At 46.6% G+C, this 22,054-nt stretch overlaps 2 protein-coding genes across 2 annotated transcripts; one reads left to right on the top strand and one right to left on the bottom strand.

The window, feature by feature from the left end:
• Positions 1-18,724: 18,724 nt before the first annotated feature.
• On the bottom strand, positions 18,725-20,423 carry LOC136465635 (vegetative cell wall protein gp1-like). Its single transcript, XM_066464291.1, has 2 exons — positions 20,317-20,423; positions 18,725-19,193 (listed from the first exon to the last, which is right to left on the bottom strand). The coding sequence occupies exons 1-2, from the start codon at positions 20,421-20,423 to the stop codon at positions 18,725-18,727; spliced, it is 576 nt and encodes a 191-aa protein (XP_066320388.1).
• Positions 20,424-20,625: 202 nt separating this feature from the next.
• Positions 20,626-22,054, top strand: LOC136463394 (auxin-induced protein 10A5-like). Its single transcript, XM_066462393.1, has one exon. It carries the CDS (start codon positions 21,230-21,232, stop codon positions 21,683-21,685), a length of 456 nt encoding a protein of 151 aa, XP_066318490.1. The 5' UTR covers positions 20,626-21,229; the 3' UTR covers positions 21,686-22,054.

Here is a 22,054-nt window from a genome sequence, read left to right as displayed (position 1 = left end):
ACTCGGACTATGTGGGATGCAAGGTTGAAAGGAAGAGCACCTCGAGCACATGTTAATTGTTGGGAAGATCACTTGTCTCATGGTCATCAAAGAAGCAAAATAGTGCTGCATTATCAACCGCCGAAGCTGAATACATATCCGTCGGTAGTTGTTGTGCACAAATTCTTTGGATGAAGGCCACTTTGAGTGATTTTGGAATCAAGTTCAAGAAAGTGCCATTGCTATGTGACAATAAGAGTGCAATCAAGCTAACCAACAATCTGGCTCAACATGCAAGAACAAAGCACATTGATGTCCGACATCATTTCATAAGAGATCACCAACAAAAAGGGGACATTTGCATTGAGAGTGTAGGCACCGAAGATCAACTTGTCGATATATTCACCAAGCCATTGGATGAGAAAAGGTTTTGCAAGCTAAGGAATGAGTTGAACATATTGGATTTCTCAAATATGTGTTGATGCACCCCCCACTCATATGACATGCCTCTTCTTCGAGCAATCCAAGGTAAAAGTTGATTGTCATGACACACATCTTTGCTAAGGACATGATTAGTGCATCTAGTCACATTTTCAATTTTATTAGGACCTTTCAAATGGTTCTATTTTATTAGGCTCATTCATGAAAATCAAATGATTTTTGATATCTATATGATATCACTATTGCTTCTATGCTTGATTTGATCTAGTGATAGCATATGACATGTTTATGGGCTTGTAAACCTAGTGTTTAATCTAGAATATGAGCTCTAAGTGTCTAACTCAACATGGTACAAGATAACCCTTATTTGGAGGTGTGAAGAAGCTTGTCATTGGATCAAACCGAGTTAAATATCTTTAGCAAATGATCTAGATTGGACCAAATTTGGGAAAATGATCCTCACCCCATTGATTGACATTGATAATCTTGGCCCTACAAGTAATACAATCTATATTTAGCACCTTTGTGGTCATTGATGACAAAGGGGGAGAGAAACAAAGATAGTAGTAAAAATAGTGAAAAAGGAGGAGAAATATCATAAAGGGAGAGAAACATAAAGAAATACTTGATGTATGACATAGGGGGAGAAAAGTGAAAAAGGAAAGGGATAAATTAAAATTTTGAGCACACAAGTAGGGGGAGCAAGCTCATGAACTTGTATGGTGAATTTGAATGTGCATTTCATATGTTTGCCTGCATGGCATACATTCTAAATTTAAAATATCCATGCTTGTGTGATGCATGCTAGTTGTTAAATTGAATGATGAAATGAAATCACTAGATAACTTTCATTTCCAAATATTTCCAAGTGGTATTGAGCTAACCATGGTGCTAAGGATGGTATAATGGTGCACTCCGATTGGTATCATGCTTCAAAGGTCCATCTTTTATACCTTAGCATCTTTTGGTAGACATTGTCTCCTATATTTCCTATCTAAGCATATGTGCAAGCTATAATCCAAACTCTTAGCACATATATAGGGGAAGCAATTGCTATCATTTGGGGTTCATAAAACTTGTCCATATTCTTTTACAAATGGTAAATATGCTTGGACAAGCAACATGGATTCAATTGAATTTTAATTCATATCTTTGTATAAGGGTTGTCATCAATTACCAAAAAGGGGGAGATTGAAAGCTCTAGTTTGATTTTGGTGAATTGATAAAACCCTAAGTGCTAACTTAGTTTATCAAGTGATTATGATATAGGTAGCACACTCCAAGTTGCGAAGCAAACAAAGATCATAACATGATGGAGATGATGTCATAGTGATGATCAAGTGCTTGGACTTGGAAAGAAGAAAGAAAAAAACAAAAAGCTCAAGGCAAAGGTATAAACCATAGGAGCTATTTTGTTTTGGTGATCAAGACACTTAGAGAGTGTGATCACATTTAGGATTGATAGCCATACTATTAAGAGGAGTGAAACTCGTATCGGAATGCAGTTATCAAAGTGCCACTAGATGCTCTAACTCATTGCATATGCATTTAGGATCTAGTGGAGAACTAACACCCTTGAAAATGTTTGTGAAAATATGCTAACACATGTGCACAAAGTGATACACTTGGTGGTTAGCACATTTGAGCAAGGGTAGAGAAGTTAGAAGTGAAAACGAGTTAGTGTCGTTGGTTATACAGTGACCGGACGCTGGACCTCTAAGGGACCGGTGCATCTGGTCATGTGTAATAGTGAGATGCTGGCGTTTGTCATATGATCGGACATTGGGTCACTCAGCGACTGGACGTTGAAGGGCTACGTCTAGTCATGTTGTTGGTCAGCACAGTGATTAGGGTTAAGCATCGGACGATGGGCTGTGTCCGGTCAAGCTTGACCGGACACGTCTGGTCGGCAAAAACATGTTTTGGACCCTTACTATAAATGATCGGACGCTGAGGGTCTAGCGTCCGGTCAACTCTATTAGAGTGTCTGGTCAACATGTCGACTGTTGAGATCAAACATTCACTGTTGAACGCAAGAGACACGTGGCCGCCATCGGGCGACCGAACACTGAGGAGTAGCATTCAGTCAGTAGGACCGGAGCGTCCGGTCACCCCAATCAGTGCCCAGTGAAGGGGTACAACGGCTCTATTTCATGGGGGCTTCTATTTAAGCCACATGGCTAACTGTAGCTCACAACTCTTGGCCATTTGCATTGACATAGCAACCTTATGAGCTTAGCCAAAGCCCTCCCACTCATCTCCATTATTGATTCATCATCATAGTGAGATTGTGAGTGATCCAAGTGCATTGCTTGAGTGATTGCATCTAAAGGCACTTGGTGTTCGTGTTTTGCTATGGATTTCGCTTGTTACTCTTGGTGGTTGCCGCCACCTAGATGGATTGGAGTAGCAAGGATCGTTGAGCAGAGGGTGGTGATTGTCTCCGGCTCCGATCGTCGTGATTGTGAGGGGTTCTTGACCTTTCCCTGGCGGAGCACCAAAAGGTACTCTAGTAGATTGCTCATGGCTTGTGTGATCCTCATCTTGTGTTGGTTGTGTGGCACCCTATTGAGGGTTTGGTGTATGAATCCAATTAGCGCGTGAACCTCCAAGTGAGTGAATCGCCACAACAAGGAGTAGCTTGCCGGTAAGCAAGTGAACCTCAGTAAAAAAACATTGTGTTCATCATTGATTCCGAGGTGATTGGTCTTCATTGTTATTCATCCTTGTGATTGATTGGTTTCTTCATCTACATGGCGGTATAACCTTCTTGATCACTCTCTTTACTTTACCGTAAACTAGTTGACAAGCTCTTTAGTGTAGCTAGTTGTGAGAGCTTGCTTGCTTGGTTGGTGTGGCTCTTTAGTTAGCCTTTGAGAGCACACTAACATAGGATAGTGTCATAGCTATTGTGTGAATAGACACTATCTAAACTAGAATTGTGGTAGGTGGCTTGCATTTTGAGTAGGCTAGCGCAACACTTGCTTCGCCTCATAATAGTCTAACCATTTTGTTAAATGTTGTTGTAGAAATTTTATTAGGCTATTCACCCCCCTCTAGCCATTAGGACCTTTCACCAAGACAAAGAATTGTAGGCGGTTGTCGTTAGAGAAGTTGATAGGTCATGTGACCCCGGTGCCTTGAATGATGATTTCGATGAAGAAATGTTTGACGAGGATGATGGCAACAGAGATGGAACACATGATATGGACAACATTTCCCAAGGATCAGAGGATGACGAAGTTGTTGTTGTCTTCGCAGACGAAGATGACTTTACTTCAGGGCCAAGTACTTCGGATGATGTGTTGGAGGATGAGTACAGGTCTGAGCCTAGTAGCAAGGACAAAAGTGATTGTTGTGAGGAAGGGTTTCTAGACACAATAGGAGTCCTAGCTATCGAGTCATTGAGAATTGAGTATAATGACATCAAATTGAGGCAATTGAAGGCTGTCCATGTGGAGGTACCCTCATTACCAAATTTCATGGACATTAGTATGGTTGAGCAGGCAATATGTGACACCGGTTTGTCGTTGTTGGCTGATGAGGTACTAGATAGTGAGGTGGAGATTAAGAAGGGAATGGTATTTGATACGTTGGAGCATCTGAAGTATTTCTTGATGGATTATTCCGTTCGATTTCATAGGCCGTATTATGTGAGCCACTCCGATAAGAACAAGGGGTACATGGTCCTTTGCAAGAATGGATGTCAATGGGGTCTATGGTCTTGGAGGCAGAGAAATGAAAAGTGGAAGATTCACAATGTGAGGCAACCTCACACGCGTCGATCGTTGAAGCCAAAGGGTTTTGCACGCCCAAAACATAGCCAGTTACCTTAGTCATCATCTTGTTGACACGGTTAGGGCCGATAGTGACAGATCAGTTTCAAGCATGATTGAGACCATATTTGGGTTCACTGGTTATAGAGTGAAGTACTCAAAGGCATGGCGGGCAAAGCAGCATGCTATAGAGTTGCTATGGGGCGATTGGAAAAAGGCATACAACCAAGTTCCTAGGATTCTAAGTGCCATGAAACACTACAATCCAGGCCTTAGGTGGTATCCTTATGTGGGACGCATTATGATGGACGTGGATGGCATTTTGAAGCATGTTCTGCAGAGAGTTTTTTGGTGTTTTGCTCAGTTCGTGGAGGCCTTCAAGCATGTCGTCCCTTAGTACTTGTTGATGGTACATTCTTGGCAGGCAAGTACATGGGTGTATTGATGATTGGGGTTGGAGTGGACCCGGATAATCAACTTGTCCCTTTAGCATTCGCTTTGGCTAAGGGTGAGAACAACAACAGTTGGTGTTGGTTCATGAAGCTTGTGAGATAGCATGTGCTCCGTTCATCTCGAAACATATGCATGATCTTAGATCGGCATCATGGTCTGTTGACAGCTGCAAAAGAGCATGTAGATGGATGCCCTCCTCTTGAGCATCGATGGTGCATGAGGTACTTTATTGCCAACATATGGAGGAGGCAGAAGAAAAAGGAGGTAGTGCAGAAGTTGAAGTCACTATGTGGGTGTCAAACCAAGGAAAAGTTCGATGAGACGCTTGTGGAGTTACAGAAGGTCCTCAATGATAGGGAAAAGAGTTGGCTTGAGGATCAGATGCCTCAAAGGGACAAGTGGGCTCTTACATTCAATGCCAAAGGTCTTTGGTATGGCGTGATGACTACTAATTGTTCAGAATCATTCAATAAGGTGTTCAAGGGTATCCGTGTAGTCCCCGTGTCAGGTATTGTGGAGTACTCATTCAGGAAGTGCAATGAATACTTTGTTAATCGATGGAACATAGCAAAGGCATCCAAAGAGAAATGGGGTAGAGCCGATACGAAACACTTGGATCTCTCGGAGATGATAGCTTCCAACCAAGTGGGGGAGGCCTTTGGGCCATCAAGGTTAGTGTACAATACTAGGTCAGCTAGAGGAACAAACCTGAGGGGCGAGAAGTATGGTGGTAGGAATTATAGGGTGGACCTTGAGAAAGCGGAATGCTCTTGTAACATTCCACAACTCCTCCATGTCCCTTGCTCCCATGTCATTATAGCTTGAAGATGTATGGGTCTAGACCACGAAAGTGAAAAGTTCATGTCTCCTTTTTACCCATGTCAAACACTCTCAAAGTGTGGGAGTCGAGCTTCGAGCCTTACCTAGATTCGACACAATGGCCCAAGTACTATGGGTTGGATTATGTTCCCGACCTCGACCTTCTGAAGACAAAGAAGGGTAGAAGGAAGAAAAGGTGGCTTTGAGGAGTTATGGATGCATCAAACGGGTATGGTAAAGATATGTATGGTTTTGGCGACTTCGATGAGGCACCGAGACAGGTCCGTTGCTCCAAATGCCACAAAACCGGTCATACCGCTGGCACACATAAGAAGCGTAAGAAGTCAAAGAAATTAGAAACATGGAATGAGAGTCATAGTGGTTCGAAGGTTAGAAAGGTACATACATAGATTCAAATAGGTGTCGCTTATATAATCCATGCATTTGTTCATTGTTTTTGTACCATCTAGCATGTTTTATTTACTTTTTCTATATTCTAACGTTGTCTCATTGTTTTCACAATTGCAGCATGGCGCCCCCGCAGTTCCCCCTTCTTGAGACCTACTACGACAAGGACCACCGAGCGCACTTGATGGTCGACAACAGTAATGTAAGTGATTTGCACACAATATTTCCTTTTCATGTATAATGTCTTTAACCCCGCTATCTATTATAACATTGTTTTTTTGCAGGCCTTGGTCCTGCTGCGTCCCCGAAGTCATCGACCGCTCGAGTGGGACAAGCGCTATGCCCCGTACCTCTCAAGAGCAGGAGCCAGTTTTCTAGGTTTGGCTAGAGCTATCAATGCTGGCCTCCTAGACATGGATGGTCCCCTCCTCACCGCCTTCATCGATAGGTGGTGTTCAGAGACCCATAGCTTCCAGCTACCCTCTAGAGAGATGTTCGTGCTGATGCAAGACATTGGCTACATTTTGGCTTTCGCTTGGACAGTCCAGCAGTGACAGGCATGGTAGAGCCACTAAACTAGAAGGATATGGTGGAGCAGTTTACCAGCCACCGGCCACCCGACCCTAAAGAAGGGAAGAAGGAGAAGAAGACGTCGGGTGTCAGCTTAGCCTGGTTACGGCAACGCTTCAATAGGTGCCCTCCGCATGCACCGGACGACATCGGTGAGAGGCACACTCATGTCTAGCTATGGCACATGGTTGCATAGAACCTGTTTCCAGATGCTTCTGGGAACACCGTCTTGTGGATGGTCCTACCCCAGCTACGTGAGCCATGGGAAAACATCACCCAATATAGTTGGGGATCTGCCACTCTTGCTTGGTTGTATCAGTAGCTATGTGAGGGATGTAGGAGGGCCAACCCCAATTCCAACATAGGTGGTTGCACATACTTGCTTTAGATTTGGATTTGGGAGCGCATTACTATTAGATGGGTGCATAGAGGCAGAGTTGCGGTAAGTACCTTGCATTTAATTGCTATATGTGTTTCATTTACTGCATGCACTATGTGAAATGCTTAGAATTGTTTTGTTTTTTAGGCTTGGACACATGGTGACATTTGCCCCCCCCCCCGTATGCTACCTTTGGACGGGAATTAAGTCCGTTCAGGGTCAGCCGCAACGATGCTACGTTCAATACTCCAATGATTTGGATGTTTTAACTCTGAATCAGGTTCGTTCTACCACCGAGGCTTCCATTCATTTTCTTCATAAAGTATCAACAAGGCCATGTACTAATAACACAAGTTATAGGTTGAATGGGATCCATATGACAGGCTAGATGTATGGGACTTGAACATGCCCCCATATGTTGAGGCTAAGAAGGTGCTATGGCGATCCAATGTAACAATGATCTTCTACTATGTGGTTAAGCACCACTTGCTCCAAAGAGTAATGAAGCAATTTGGTAGAAATCAAAATTTCCCTCTACAGCATGAGTCGACAACCCGTCAGTTGCATGAGTAAGCTAGACTTTGCATGTATCATGACTCACCATTGCATGAATCGTACAAGGCCTCAAAATGTAACATGTGTCATCCTTGCAAGATTTCGAGGAGGAAAAGGTTCGACGGCAATGACTGGCTTGTGAAGCATCAAAAGTACGTGCAAGAGTGGGAATCTAGAGAGAGGGTGGAACCGAATAATGGGGCTCACTATGTGACCAGTGACTACCATACGTACCTGGCGTGGCTTCACAGGTCCACAAGAATCAGTGTGCATCCACCACTATCCAGCATTCCAATAGATGAAGAAGGGAGCAACGACGATGACCCCTATGATGTCATGACAAGGATGAGCGTGCAACTAGAGAGAGTGCCACTTGAGAACTACATGGTAAGCATTTCATTTCACCTATGCCTTCACGTAGCTTCACTTGAAAAGTATGTGGTAATGATGATTATGAATGTACTCTAGGCAAATCAGCTAGCTCACCTTTCCAATGAGGCCAGAGTTTACCTTGGATGTGCAGGAGGGATCAAGAATTCATACCTTGAAGAATGTGCCAAGGTAATACCCCTATGCCTATGTATTTCAACTATACCTAGAACGATATGTAACCATTTCTCATTTCACATGACCATGGTTGCAGAAGGTGTTGACATCCTATCGACGAATGGCTCGCAAGTTGAGTTGCATGCGAGCCGAAGATGTACAAGTGCTAGCTCCCGCATCCCAAGGATGACAAACCCATACAAGCCAAAGGGCAGCAATTGACAGAGCAGAGAGCTCCCGTGCAAGATGTAGGGATGATGAAGACGACGACGATGGATATGATGATGACATCAATGATCCAACATATGACCAAGATGAGCTGACAGGTTCCCAATTTGTTGATGCTCCTCGGGGTACACAAACTCAGGTGCATGTGTCATTACCAAGTACTACATGAGGCTGTTATAAGGGTATGGATTCAACGGTTCAACTATGCCCTTGAAATAAAATTAGTCATGTGGTTGTTTATCTGGTAGTAGTATATTAAGCTGCTAGAAGTATGTTAAGCAATAGAAATGGTAATCCACTTGGTCATAAAGTGCTTATTGTGTAATCTTACACTAACCCATGAGTGTTCATGATAGTGGATGGCCAACATCATTGATATTTTGTGAAAATGACTGTCACTTTTCTATTTCATAATGTTACTTGTTTGACATCTATGTTGTATATGTTTTGTGTAGAGTTTGTCCCAACGCCCGCAATGAGGTCAAGGACAAAATGTGTAAGGACGTGCCTGTGACCTCTCTGACATTGGCACTCCTAATCTCCAACTGACACATCTAGGCTGCCTGCATCATCCTCGAGACCCCTTCACGCCTAACTAATCCATCTCAAGCATACTTTGTGAACTATGTCCTTCTTTTGTTGCCTATGTTCATCATGGAACAACTATATCGACTATGTGCTCATTTGGACTTTGTCGATGGCTTGTGAACTATGTGAATTATGTGGACTTTGTGAACTATCGTCGTATATGAACTATGTGGACTTGATGTTATATGCTATGTTGGTGTCAACTTGTCACCCATGTGGGTCATCTATGAACTATTATATGCTATGTATATGTCTCAATTATACTTATGTGCTAAGAAGTGTGGAAGAAATTGAAAAAAACTTTATTTCTAGGCCTGTCGTGCTAGCAAGGGTGGCGCGACAGCCATCACAGAACACTGTGCAAATGGCTATCATGCCATCCAAAGTGGCATGACAAGCCTGTCACGCCAGAGTCGATGGTGCGACAAGGCTATCGCGCTAGCCATGCCAGCGCGATAAGGACTCACCACGCCACAAAGACCTCTCTGGTTTTGACGGCTGGCTAGCGCAATAGTGTCACACCAACACAGATGGCACGACAGAGTCATGATAGACGGGATGGTGTGGCTCTGTCACGCCACCTATGCTAGCTAGCCATAAAAAATAGAGAGGTCTGGCTGGCCTGGTGAGTCCTTGTCGCGCCGGCATGGGTGGCACGACAGCCTTGTCGCGCCATCGTCTTCGGTGCGATAGGCTTGTCACACCACTTTGGCTGGCACGATAGTCTTGGAAATCTTTTAGCCTCGACCATTACTTCCAAGTCTACCTTTCATGAATGTTTTCGAAACATACGTCCTTAAAATTGAATTGTCTTCATGTTTTTCTTCCAAACACAAAATTTTTGGCCATTTCCTCCGAGTGACGCTATTTTTGTGAAACCATTTCCTAAGTCCACCATTTCATAACGTATTGACATTGTCTTCATGGTTTTTTTCCAAACACAAAATTTCTTGGCCATTTCCTCCAAGTGACGCTATTTTTGTAAAACCGTTTCCTAAGTCCATCATTTCATAACTTATTGACATTGTATTTTCTTCATGGTTTCGAAACATTGTTCGCATTACACACCATAACGAGTCATATCATAACGAGTTCGAAGCATTACACATGATAAAGAGTTCGAAGCATTGTTTGAAGGTCATCATCATCATCTGCATAAGTGTTCCATCTAGCATATACAAGCACTACTACTAACACTAGTCTTCCATCTACCATGAACAAGTACTACCAAATGGCAACCCCAGTCCATTTGCAAAATATGTATGGATCTTGCTGCCTTTGCACAAAAGAAGTAGCGCTATCGTACCAGTGCTCCACCTACCATATGCAAGAGCCACGTAATGCGAGGATATGGCTGTCGTTCGGTGCATCATTGGGGACTATAAGAAGGAAACAATGTCTCATTGCCAACAATTGTAAGAGGATGCACAAGTCCAAACAAATTTTGAAATCAATTACTCACATAAGCGACGGATATGCCTGTGAAAAAAGGCCATCTCCCTCGCATCCTCGGCCTCCTTAAAGTTGTAGGCCTCCTTGTTTTGTCGCCAGAAGCTCATCAAATCGTCCTCGCTATTATAATAGTTCAGGGGTCGACCGATCACTCGAGGAAAGTCCTCTAAAATCCTGTTATGGGTCTTCCATGATAGCATCTCTACCCCATACCTCATCCTCACCACCATTTGCTTCTCCTCCCGCATCCAACACTTCCTGTCTTTATTGAGAGGCGAATGTATCTTTAGCCTCTCCACTAACTCTCCACGACCAGCGAAGTCCTCCCAATCGCATGTCCTCCCCACCTAAGGAAACACAAAGCAATGAGCAAACAAACCGGTGGCCTATGTTCATGTAGTAACTTCATTGGTTCAGTCAACTCACCCATAACTCAGACAGCCCTCCATAAGCATTGCCACAGTAGTATCCGTATCCTAGCTCAGACGGAGCAACTTCTTCGCGAGCCTTGATGCCACACTTGCACTTATGGTCCAGCATCTTTGTGCATGGCCATGGCTTAATGCCTGCTTGAAACTCCACAAATTCATACTAAGAAGGCTAGTGCGATTTGGGTCCATAGTTGTACTCCTCAAAGTCACAAGATGGGAACCCTCTCTGTAAAAAACACATGTTCCAATGTAACATTGTATGTGCAAAACGCACACATGCTTAGAGATAGATTGCTTTCATGAGAACTCACATAATCTGGCAATCCATAGCGATAGAAGGCAGTGAGTGCTCCATGTTGGCTAGGAGTAGTTAGTCTCACCGACACTCCACAATGGCATCTAGGAGGATTGGCTAGACGACGCAAAGCAGCGTTAACCTTCTTTGCCTCTGTCATTTCCGGAGGGTTCGGTGGCGGCGGAACCCAACAAACAAATTCAGAATATGGAGCACTCTTCCAGGTGTCATAAGGAAACAACATAATCAACGGATTGAACATTTCATCGCCATCGATCCACTGATAAAAGCTTCATCCCTCTAGGTAGGCATCAAATGTCGGGGGACGTCGCTTAAGTTGGCAACAGTAGAAAGCACGCCTAGCTGACGCAGGATGCCTTGACTGCTTCACAAATGCCGGTAACCCACAGTAACACAACGGTGCTGGCTCTGCTGGTAGGAAAGGACCAATACCACCATGGTCCTTCGGATGGTGCACGAATTTGTTGTCATTTCGAACTGCCATTGAACCTATTACAAAGTAGTTCAACAAAACAAAGATATGAACCAATACTATTACACAGTTCAACAATAATTTCCATCCCAATCATCTCTCTAATAATGTAAACCCATGAAACCAAACCCTAAAACAAACTTATTTAATGTAAATGATGTCTATACATACATAGTCCAACTCATCTATACATCTAATCACCACAAAAAAACTTCAAATCACACACTTTCATGAAAGTTTAGTATCAACAGTCCAACCCATTCTGCTGTCTAAACCAGTGCACTCAAGCCCTAATGCACTGGCAACCAAAACCAATCACAAAAATTATAAAAGTTCAACAAGTACAACATGAACCATAATATACTAGACGTGATTAGCCAAAGCAACTTTCATTCAACCAAACGAAAGCCAGTTTTGCACACAGCAGTGTAAACCACAACAGTATATAAACATCAACTAAACACAAAAAAAACAGAGGTGAGGGAGTCTTGCCTCATGCACGAGAGGGTTCAAACCTGAAATGCAAATGCAAACTTGATCAAAGGTAAATAGAGGATGGGAGGAAGAGAAGAGAGAGAACACTGAAACATGAACTCACCTTGACCTCGCCAAGAGTGAAGGGAGAGAGAAAAGAGGGAGGAAAAAGGAGCTGGGCCGCGACCTTTATATGGGCTTGTCACGCCAGCCTGCCTGGCGCGACAGGGCGGGGCCCATGGCTCGCCACGCCAGCTCCGATAAACAATGCGTGCCACCGTGGCGCCCTTTGTCGCGCCAGCGCATGTGGCGCGACAAAATGGTGTAGTTGCGCCAGCAGCGCTGATGCGACCAAAGGGGCCAAATTTGTAAATATTTTTTTGGAATTAGTATTAAAATATTGTTTAAAAAAGGTTTAAAAATAAAAAAAATCTGAGTTAGAGTGAGGTTGTTGGATATGCCACTTTGTGTTGGCCGGTGCCTTAACCTTGTAAGCTGGATGGTGATTGATTTCTATATAATGAGTAAATAACGGAGCGCACTGCAGCCTGCTTTGATCTAAAAATATATACATCAGCAGAGGTGAACACACACACACTACTACTACTCTCCACTTTAATTGTGCAGAAAGAAAAGAAGCGCTAGAACACTATATATATCCAATCTTCAAATTGCAGCGGAAGCATACGTGGCAGCACTACTTTAACAGTACTTTTCAGCGAATGAACAACATTTTTCTCTCACAAAAATCAGCATAAGCGCGCATCAACACAAGCCAAATCAGTACTGTTGGGTGTTGACTAGAAACTAGCTAGATAGTACAGTAATACTGTAATTTAGTATCATGACACCATATATGTCACTGTCGTTTAAAGCCGTGCGCTTAATTACTTGCAGCTGGCAGTCCACGCACAGTGATCTATATATCCACTAGATTTCGTGGAGAAAGCTAGTAGGCGTGAACAGGTAGCATGAGCATCGTAGTCGCAAAAAACAACAAGCGTGCCATGCATCACTACCGGAGACGGCCTCTTTGCTGAGGGCCTGAGGTCCTCGGCAAAGGCCCATTAATCCTTAGTAAAGGCTTTACCGAGGGCGGCCCTCAGCAAAGAGCTCTCGGAGAATTTTAAGTCGGCGAAGAGGGTCTTTGCCGAGGGCCCTTTATCGAGCACTCGGCAAAGCCTTTGCTGAGGGCTGGACCGGCACTCGGCAAAGAAAAGCAGCCGTCACGACGCCGGCGCCTGGGACGGAGTCTTTGCCGAGGGCCGTCTCCGGGGGCCCTCAGCAAAGAATTATTCTTTTTTTTGAAAAATCTTTGCCGAGGGCCTCCAACCATGGCCCTTGGCAAAGAAATGTTGCAGAATTTTTCTAAAAAATCTTTGCCGAGGGCAATAGGACAGCCCTCAGCAAAGAATTATTCTTTTTTTTTGAAAAATCTTTGCCGAGGGCTTCCCCGTAGGCCCTCGGCAAAGAAATTTTAATTTTTTTAAAAAGTCTTTGCCGAGGGCCTCCAACCATGGCCCTCGGCAAAGAAATGTTCCAGAATTTTTCCAATGAATCTTTACCGAGGGCAATGGGACGGCCCTCGGCAAAGGACCCTTCTTTGCCGAGGGCCTTGGTCATTGCCCTCGGCAAAGAGGCAGAAATTTAATTTTTTTTTTGTTTTTTGCATTCCATCGACACAAGCATTTCATATATATACATATATATATCAACCATCACATATATATATCACACAGAACCCATTTTCTCACAATATATCACAACCATAATTGTGAACCATAAATCACAATATATTACAACGACAAGTCACATGTTCATCATCATTCACATGTTTATTACGACAAGTTCATGAAATCCAAGCACAAGTCAGAACATAAACCACAAATATTACAATAAAGTCCAACCACATCACCTAGCACTAGTCCTCATCAAGGTAGCCTATGAGACGGTGGTGAAGGAAAGGCGGGATCACCCGGTGATGCACTACTGGGATGATTGGAACTCGCGGACAGAGGCTGCACAAAGGAGCAAAGATTGCATGTGTGAGTAATCCGAGAAAACAATTTTGGAACTTAGAGATTGCATCTAGTAATCTAGGAATACAAAAAGATTAGACTCAATTGAAAATTTCTGCAGCACCTCCCGTGCACGGGGAGATTTTCAAAACCTACAAGAAACAACGGCACGAACGCCGACATCCACAATGGTACGAACGCCAACATCCACAACGGCACAAACGCCGACATCCACAACGGCACGAAGGCCGACATACATGCAAAGCACAAGCGAAAAGTGAACTTTCATACTTACAGGAGTAGCTGCAGGAGTAGGAGGTGGAGGAGCTAAAAACTGCATAGGTACACCCGATGCTTGCCCAAGACTTTGCATGATCACCATCATCTCTGCTATCTGCTTCTGCGTAGCCTCAAACGCGACCTGCTGGGCCTGCAGCTGTGCGGTCAGTTCCGCATTCTGCTCTTGACTTTGCCTTTTTGTTTCTTGCAGCTCGGCCTGTAATATTTCACTCCAATGTATCAGTAATACAAATCTAATTTAGGTGTGTAAATATCAACGTACGACGAGTAAAACAGGAATTACCTGGAGTGCATGGACTTGCTGCAGTGCTGGAGAAGGCCGTGTGCATATGGGCTGGCTGGAGCTCGTGCTCCGTGCTCAGATAGCGTCGAGGGAGGGAACAGTGGTGGAGTCGATGGCGCCATCTACAATCCATAGCCACCCGTGCTTCTTGCCTCCTCCGAGCCTCATGATCATCTCTGCATCAATGGACTCAGTGTGCACATTGTAATCTTCCCCATAGATCTCCCTTACCGAGGACGTGTACTCTTGGACTTTAGTGTACACGTTCGGGTCGGAGTACACCTGGGGCGGGGGCAGCCGGGTCGAAGGAGACAGAGGATGACACCCTGTCCATGTGGGACATAGCCCACGTAGAGAACTCCGAGACCTCCTCGCCCGGGTGCGCAGCCTCCTACGAGAAAGATGGGAAGATGGTGAGAAATCAAGCAGAATTGAGCATCAAAATAAATGAAAAAAATCACTTACGTATACTTGTTTGTATCCGGGGAGGCTGTGGCTACCTTGATGGTGAGTTGGACCTTGCCTCATCAGACACTGTTGTGCGTGTCAACAAAGTCCTATGATAACCACTTGTTCACGATCATGGCCCAGCACTCGGGATACGATCGACACCACCAGGGAATCACCTACAAGTCATCGAGTATTTGACATATAAGAAGATGAAATTGAACCTACTTAATATCAAAACAAATCATTATGAATGTTATTCGCCTACCTCAAGGTACTGGTCCTGGGTCAGCGTAATCAGTCTTACTTGAGGTTTGGGGAGGGACTGCTTAAGTACTGACCTGTAGTAGTCTATGTGGGCTTGGACGTGCCCATGGTGGTGCATCTCGGTGACGTACTTCCTACAAGCTGCGGCAGCCGCCCGATCCGTCGGGCCTCAAGTCCTTCTTCGGCCTTGAAAAATTTCTACATACAAAACCGATGTATCCATTCATTATTTCAATAAAATATTTAACCAATGAATGAGATGTATTAAGCAATGTTGTGCGAGAGAAACTTACCCAAAACTCCGCCAATACCCGCTCCTGCTTGTTGCGGTAAGTGTCATCCGTGACTAGCGCGTACCTGTCCCAGTTGGAGGCCGGCTCCCGCACCACCGGCTCTTTGGACAGTTGCACAATGCCGGGGTACCATTTCCTGCACAAAACACCAAGGATGCTCGTAGGGGTGCATGCTGGAGTAACACAGGTGCCGCTTTTTCCAAGTCCTGAGCGACGGTCCGAGATATCTCCTTAGCACAAAGCTGGTGGAAGAAAAAGCTCAACTCTGCCAGCACTAGCCAAACATGCTCAGGGACATAGCCTCGGACCATCGCCGAAAGAAGTTGCTCAATCCATATGCGGTAGTCATGACTCTTCATCCCGTTGACTCGCAGAGTGCCTAAGTTCACTCCCCTGCTAAGATTCGCTGCATATCCATCTAGGAACATTAACGTCTGGATCCATTTTAGTACTTTCCCTCTTTGATCGATTTGCAAGACGAAATTGACCTTAGGCCTTTTCCAGTTCTTGTTTCGGCCACTAGGAGGCTGCATCGCTTGATTCGGTCTATCGCACAACGTCGCTAGGTCCACTCTAGCCTTAACGTTGTCCTTAGACTTGTCAGTGTCCATGAGAGTTCCTCAAAGTGCCTCGGCGATATTCTTTTTAGTGTGCATTATATCAATATTATGTGGCAGAAGAAGGTCATCGAAATAGGGGAGCCTCGTCAAGCCGGACTTATGAGTCCACATATGTTCCTCACCATATCCCACAAAACCACCTTCTTCATTGGGCACGAGAGCATCTATCTGAGCACGAACCTCGGCACACTTTGACACCTTTCATAAAGCTCTTGATGTCTTCTCTGAATTCATGGCCTAGAGGGAGGAACTGACGATGCTGGTCGAATGACGAATACTTGCCACCCTTCTTCAACCAAATGAACCTCATAGCTTCCTTGCATATTGGCATGGGAACTTTCCATGAACACACCAGGCGGCAAATAACCCATATGCCAGGAAGTCATGCAGGGAGTAGTGGTACCAAACGTGCATTTTGAAGCTTGTCTTTGTAGCTCGGTCGTATGTCCATACCCCCTTCTCCCAAGCGTGGATCAATTCATCAATCATAGGCTCTATGAACACACCCATATTATTCCCCCGGGTGTCTAGGAATTATCAACAACAAGAATACGTTATGCCGTTGAAAGGAGATGCCAGGAGGGAGATTGAGGGGGATAACAAAAACGGGCCAGCATGTGTATGGGGCAGCCATCATTCCATAAGGATTGAACCCATTTGTTGTCAGCGCGACACGTACATTACGGGCCTCAGCTGCTTTGTCATGATGTTTGTCATTGAAGTACGTCCATGCTTCAGCATCAGACAGATGTACCGTCTTCCCAGGATTGTACCATTTGCCATCTTTGTGCCATGTCATCTATTTCGTGGATTCCTCGATCATGAATAGCCGTTGGATCCTCGGTAGGAAAGGAAGGTGCCGTAGCACTCGCGAGGATCGAAAGCTGCCTTTTCTGACCATCACCAGAGTCTACCTCTAGGTACCTAGAGGATTTACACTTCGGACAGTAATTTGCGTCCTTGTGTTATTTCCTAAATAGGACGCACCCCTTCTGACAAACATGTATCTTGTCATATGGCATCTTAAGCATACGAAGGAGTTTCTCTGCCTCGTACAAGTTCGTCGGCAAAGTGTGCTTCTCCAGTAGCATGGTGCCAAACATGGCCAATATCTTATCGAAGCCTTCTCGACTCAGGTTTAACTCGGCCTTCAACCCCATTACGCGTCCAACCGCATCCAGCTGAGAAAATCGTTGTATGCTCGTGAAGGGGTTTCTGTGCCGAGTGCAACATTTTGTAGAAGTCCTTTGCGGATTCCTCCATCTCCTCCTTCTCACGTCGTTCAGTGAAGTGAGCTTGGTGGGCGTCATCTAGCATGTCTGCTACCCCCGCATCATCATCAAAAGCCTCGAGGTGTGCTCTCACCACCTCCGCTCTTATACGATCTGCTTCACCATGGTAGATCCACTGCTGGTAGCCAGGCGTATAACCATTGAACACAAGATGTCTACCCATGGTCTTCTCGTCTACCTTTCTCCTGTTGTCACATTTGCTGTAGGGACACCAAACTAGAGAATGTCCTCCTGCTCCTAGGCCAAATGCATGTTTCAAGAAACGATCTGTCCCCTTCACCCATTCATAGTCGTAGTCACTCCTGCTTCTCTAGCCCGTGTACATCTACTAACAGTCCTCCATCCTTTAACATTTACATCACAGAGTATTGTGACCATCAATTGCATCTACGCGGTGTTCCTAATGTCTAATAGGTGAGGATAGGTCCTAATCCCACCCGCGGATACGTATATGAGGTCAGCTTCCAGGCTCCACTCCTCTTCAAGACAGAATTTCGACAGCACCTCCCCGCTGTTCTCCCGATACACGTCCTGCAAAGGAGAGTGTGTATTCGGACAACAACAGGGAGGTGATGCCGAAACTCCGTCTCGGACCAGAGCGAACCATGGAAACTAACCCATGTACGCATCCGCGGGCTGTCCCAAAAACGTGGACAATCTGAAACAGATACGGTCGTAGATATGCAAAGATCCGCATACCTATGACCGTATCTCTTTCAGACGGGAGACGCCTAACTGGGTTATGCGCGAGCTACGACGGACATGCAAAAAAAGAGGTTATTTATACCTAGGGTGTCGGTGAAGTCAGGCTAGCGGGGCAGTGGCGAGTCGATGCAGTGGCGAGGCGACGCAATGCAGGCAGAACCGCGACGCCGACGAAGACGATCGGGGTCCTTCGGGTCCCCTCCGACGTGCTCTTCTCCTGCATAAAAAGGCAATAGGTTATTGTTTGTTCAAAATTTTGGCAGCACCTCCCCTGCACGGGGAGGTTTCCAAAACCTACAAAAAACGACAGGATGGCCGGCATTCACAACGGCACGAAGGCTGACAACCACAATGGCACGAAGGCCCTCATATCAATTTACGGCACGAAGGCCCACACAACCACATATGGCACGAAGGCCGACAACGAGAGTTTTACCTAGGGTTGTGGTGGAGTCGGGCGTCGCGGTACGGGGGTCACTTTCTTCTCCGGCGAGGTCGAGCGGCATCGGAGTACTCCTCTCCCCCTCTTCCCTTCTCTCTTCTCCGCTTCTCCTCTTCCCTTCTTCTCTTTCTCCTCCTCCTCCTCTCCTTCTTCCCCTTCTTCTCCTTCTCTCATTTTCCTCTTCTCTTCCCCTTCCTCCTTCTGTTCTTCTCCTTCTCTTCCCCTTCCTCCTTCTCCTCTTCTCCTTCTCTTCTTCCTCCTACTTCACCCTCTGCCTCCTCCCCTCCAACAGCAGCCGGCGACGGGGGCGGCCTGGGGGCTAGTGTTGGGGCGGGGAGGCCGGCGCGGGGGGCCGCCGGAGGGCCGGCCGGGGCGGCCGAGCTCCCCTTGCTCGACCGAGACGGGGAGGGGAGGCAGGGCGCGCCCCTGGGGCGGTGGGGCGGCGTCGGCGGGGCGGCGCGGAGGTTGGGCCGCGCGGTGGTGGGGTGGCGGGGCGCGCAGGGCGGTCGGGCGCGGGGCGGCGGGCGGCGGGGCGAGCAGTGGCGGCGGCGCGCAGCAGCGGCGTATGAAATGTGGGCGGGGATTTTGGGCCAGGCCGCTGGCCGATTTAGGGTTGGGCCCTTTGCCGAGGGCCCAGATCTAGGGCCCTCGGCAAAGATTTTTTTATTTTTTTTTAATTTTCTTTGCCGAGGGCCATTGGCCAGGCCCTCAACAAAGATCCCCTTTGCCGAGGGCCAGGCTAGGCCCTCGGCAAAGATTTTTTTTTGGTTTTTTGAACCCAGTCTTTTTGTGGTGCTATAATACATTATTGAAAACTCAATTTTAAAATTTGGGCTAATTTTGACTTTTTTTGATATATTTCCCTAATTTATTTCTTTTCATTGATTTTTTTCGAATATTTCAAATTTGAACTGCAGTTGGATGGAATAATGCAATTTAGTGTTTCAAAAAATGTTATTCATGGTATTTGGTGTATGTTGAGTCCCTATCCACGAACTCGCATCAAATTTCGGGCATCTTCTTCACGTAACATGACGAGGAACTTGTCAGAAAAGTGTTTTTAAATTATATAAAATCCATACGAAGTCCGAAAATCACGAAACTTATCGAGGTGTCATGTTATCGCATGTATAGGTTGTGGTAAAAAATTGAGAAGGTTTCGAGCAAGCTGTGACGTCGGATGCCTAAAACCCAGACATCTTTACAGTGGCCTTTGCCGAGGGCTTGGCCCTCGCAAAGAAAATTTAAAAATAAAAATAAAAAATCTTTGCTGAGGGCCTAGCCTGGCCCTCGACAAAGGGGATTTTTGCCGAGGGCTTGGCCAATGACCCTCGGCAAAGAAAATTTTAAAAATAAAAAATCTTTGCCGAGTGCCTGACGGCAGGCACTCGGCAAAGACTGACGCCAGTGGCCGCCGTGACCCATTCGGCGGCCCTCGGCAAAGATTTATTTTGTCGAGGGCCGTTTCTTTGCCGATGGTCTATCTTTGCCGAGGGCTCCTGGGGCTGGCCCTCGACAAATAGAGCCTTTACCGAGTGTTCGAGATCTAACCCTCGGCAAAGGATGAGTTTCCAGTAGTGCATGCATATCTGCATCGCTCGAGAGTTTTTAAAACCGAGACCGATATCCAACACACGACCCAAAAGTCAGAACAACGGCGCGATCGATCAGCTGAAGTCGATCGGCCGGATGCAATGGGTCGATATGATGTTAATTAAGTCGCCATCGCTGCCTAGCTCGTTTGCGCACGGTGCTGCTGTACATCTCGGCGGAGAGGTGGCCGGCCGGCCCCAGCACGGCCCCGGCCGCATAAGCCTCCCCGGAAGCCGACTGCCCTTTGACGCGCGCATACGCACTCCCCGGCCTCATTTCTTAATCTAGCTAGACACCGGGAAGACTAGAGACGTGTGGTTGCGTGCTTATCGCTCCGATCGCAAGCGTAAATCTAGCGCGCGGCCCTGGAGCCCCCGGCCCCAGCTCCACCTCTCCACGCGTACGCCGCCACTTGCTCTCCCTCCTCCGCTTATATTTGCTGGCCCTAGCTAGCTAGCTACAAAGGCTGCCCGGCCGATCGAGCTCTCTCCAAGACACACCTAGCTACTACAACCACTTCTTCCTTGGCATGCACCACGCCTCAGAACCCTTCTTCCTTTCCTCCTCGATCGATCATCGGCTCTAGCTCTCCTCATCCATCTCGACCACGAGGAAGCCAAACCCTTCTTTATGTAGTGCCTCCTCTCCTCGATCACGCACTCTCTCAGCTAGCTAGCTGCTGCTCTGCGTGCTTTCATCCTGTCAGAGATCAGCTCCTTATTATGTTGGCTTAGCTTCGTCCTCCGCGACCGGTTAGTCGATCGTCCAGCGGCTAGCTTCTTCTGCACGCTGAACCTGCCTGTAACCGCAGAATATGCCTCCAGCCGTCCTCCAAGAGCCATGAGTAACACCAGCAACACCAAGAAGCACAGCCTCCTCGCGCCAAAGGCCACCGTGGACATGTCTCGCCTGCACCAGGCCTACGACCGCGGCTAGCTAGGCCGGGTTCATAGCTAGTGTTTGTGTTGTGTCCTTGTTGAACAGAAACCCACGGCTAGCTAGCCTAGCAGTGTCTTGTGTAGTTGTGTGTATTTGTTTCTTGCTCAGTAACGTTTGCTGTCGTAAGTTCGTTCGTCACAACAATGAAGGAAGGAGGCGAGAAGAAGAACATCCTCTCCAAGACGCTCCAGAGGTGCCGGACCTCGCTGCTGGCCCAACGGAGGCGGCCCGAAAGGGCGGCGTCGTCGCCGTCCCTGGGTGTGCCGGTGCCGGCCGCCGGGTACTTCACCGTTCTGGTGGGCCCGGAGAAGGAGCGGTTCGGGGTGCGCGCCCGCTGCGCCAACCACCCGCTCTTCCGAGCGCTGCTGGACGCGGCCGAGGCCGAGTACGGCTTCGCCGGCTGCGACGGCCCGCTCGAGCTGCCCTGCGCCGTCGACGACTTCATGGAGGTCATGTGGGAGATGGAGCAGGCCGACCCCAGCGCGTCGCCTGGCTGTGGACGCTTCGCCGCCGGCGGCATTAGAGGCCACCACCACCTGCACCAGGCAGGCTACCAGGTGGTGAGCCCGGCGAGGTTCCTCGTCGCCGGCCGGTCGTGATGTTATATATATTATATATATAGTCGTTAGTTGAACGGGGAACACCTGCTTTGGTCGCCGGCCGGCGACGATCTAAATGGTCTGGTCGTATCGTCGGTTGTGGTTACGTTGAGCACTTTTCTGAGATCAACTTCTCGATCGCTTGATGAAACCTAGCTCTTTTCTTCTTCTTCTTCTTTGGCATCATAAGTAGACTAGAGATCCAGGCGCACGCACAAGTTTGTTCAACTGCTTGCTTTGCCGTCTGTTAACGTTTGTTTCACTCTCTCTTTGCTTTTTCATCGTACGTGTACTCCATAGATTTGTTTATATGTCTTGTAACTCTCATGTTGTCTTCAAGTCGTTTAACGATCTATATATGCTATATGC

Source organism: Miscanthus floridulus, chromosome 7 (assembly GCF_019320115.1).
Source record: "Miscanthus floridulus cultivar M001 chromosome 7, ASM1932011v1, whole genome shotgun sequence".
In the NCBI taxonomy this organism is placed as follows: Eukaryota; Viridiplantae; Streptophyta; class Magnoliopsida; order Poales; family Poaceae; genus Miscanthus; species Miscanthus floridulus.
Note: the sequence above shows the minus strand (reverse complement) of the source record. Positions and strands in the feature narration are given on the sequence as shown.

What these genes read in the sequence shown, in the direction of transcription:
- LOC136463394 (XM_066462393.1), top strand. Translation starts at nt 21,230, where the DNA reads ATGAAGGAAGGAGGCGAGAAGAAGAACATCCTCTCCAAGACGCTCCAG.
- LOC136465635 (XM_066464291.1), bottom strand. Translation starts at nt 20,423, where the DNA reads ATGAGGCCGGGGAGTGCGTATGCGCGCGTCAAAGGGCAGTCGGCTTCC. An exon ending in GGCCACCTCTCCGCCGAGAT is followed by an intron (nt 19,194 to 20,316) that starts GTACAGCAGCAC and finishes CGAGGGCCCTAG; the next exon opens with ATCTGGGCCCTCGGCAAAGG.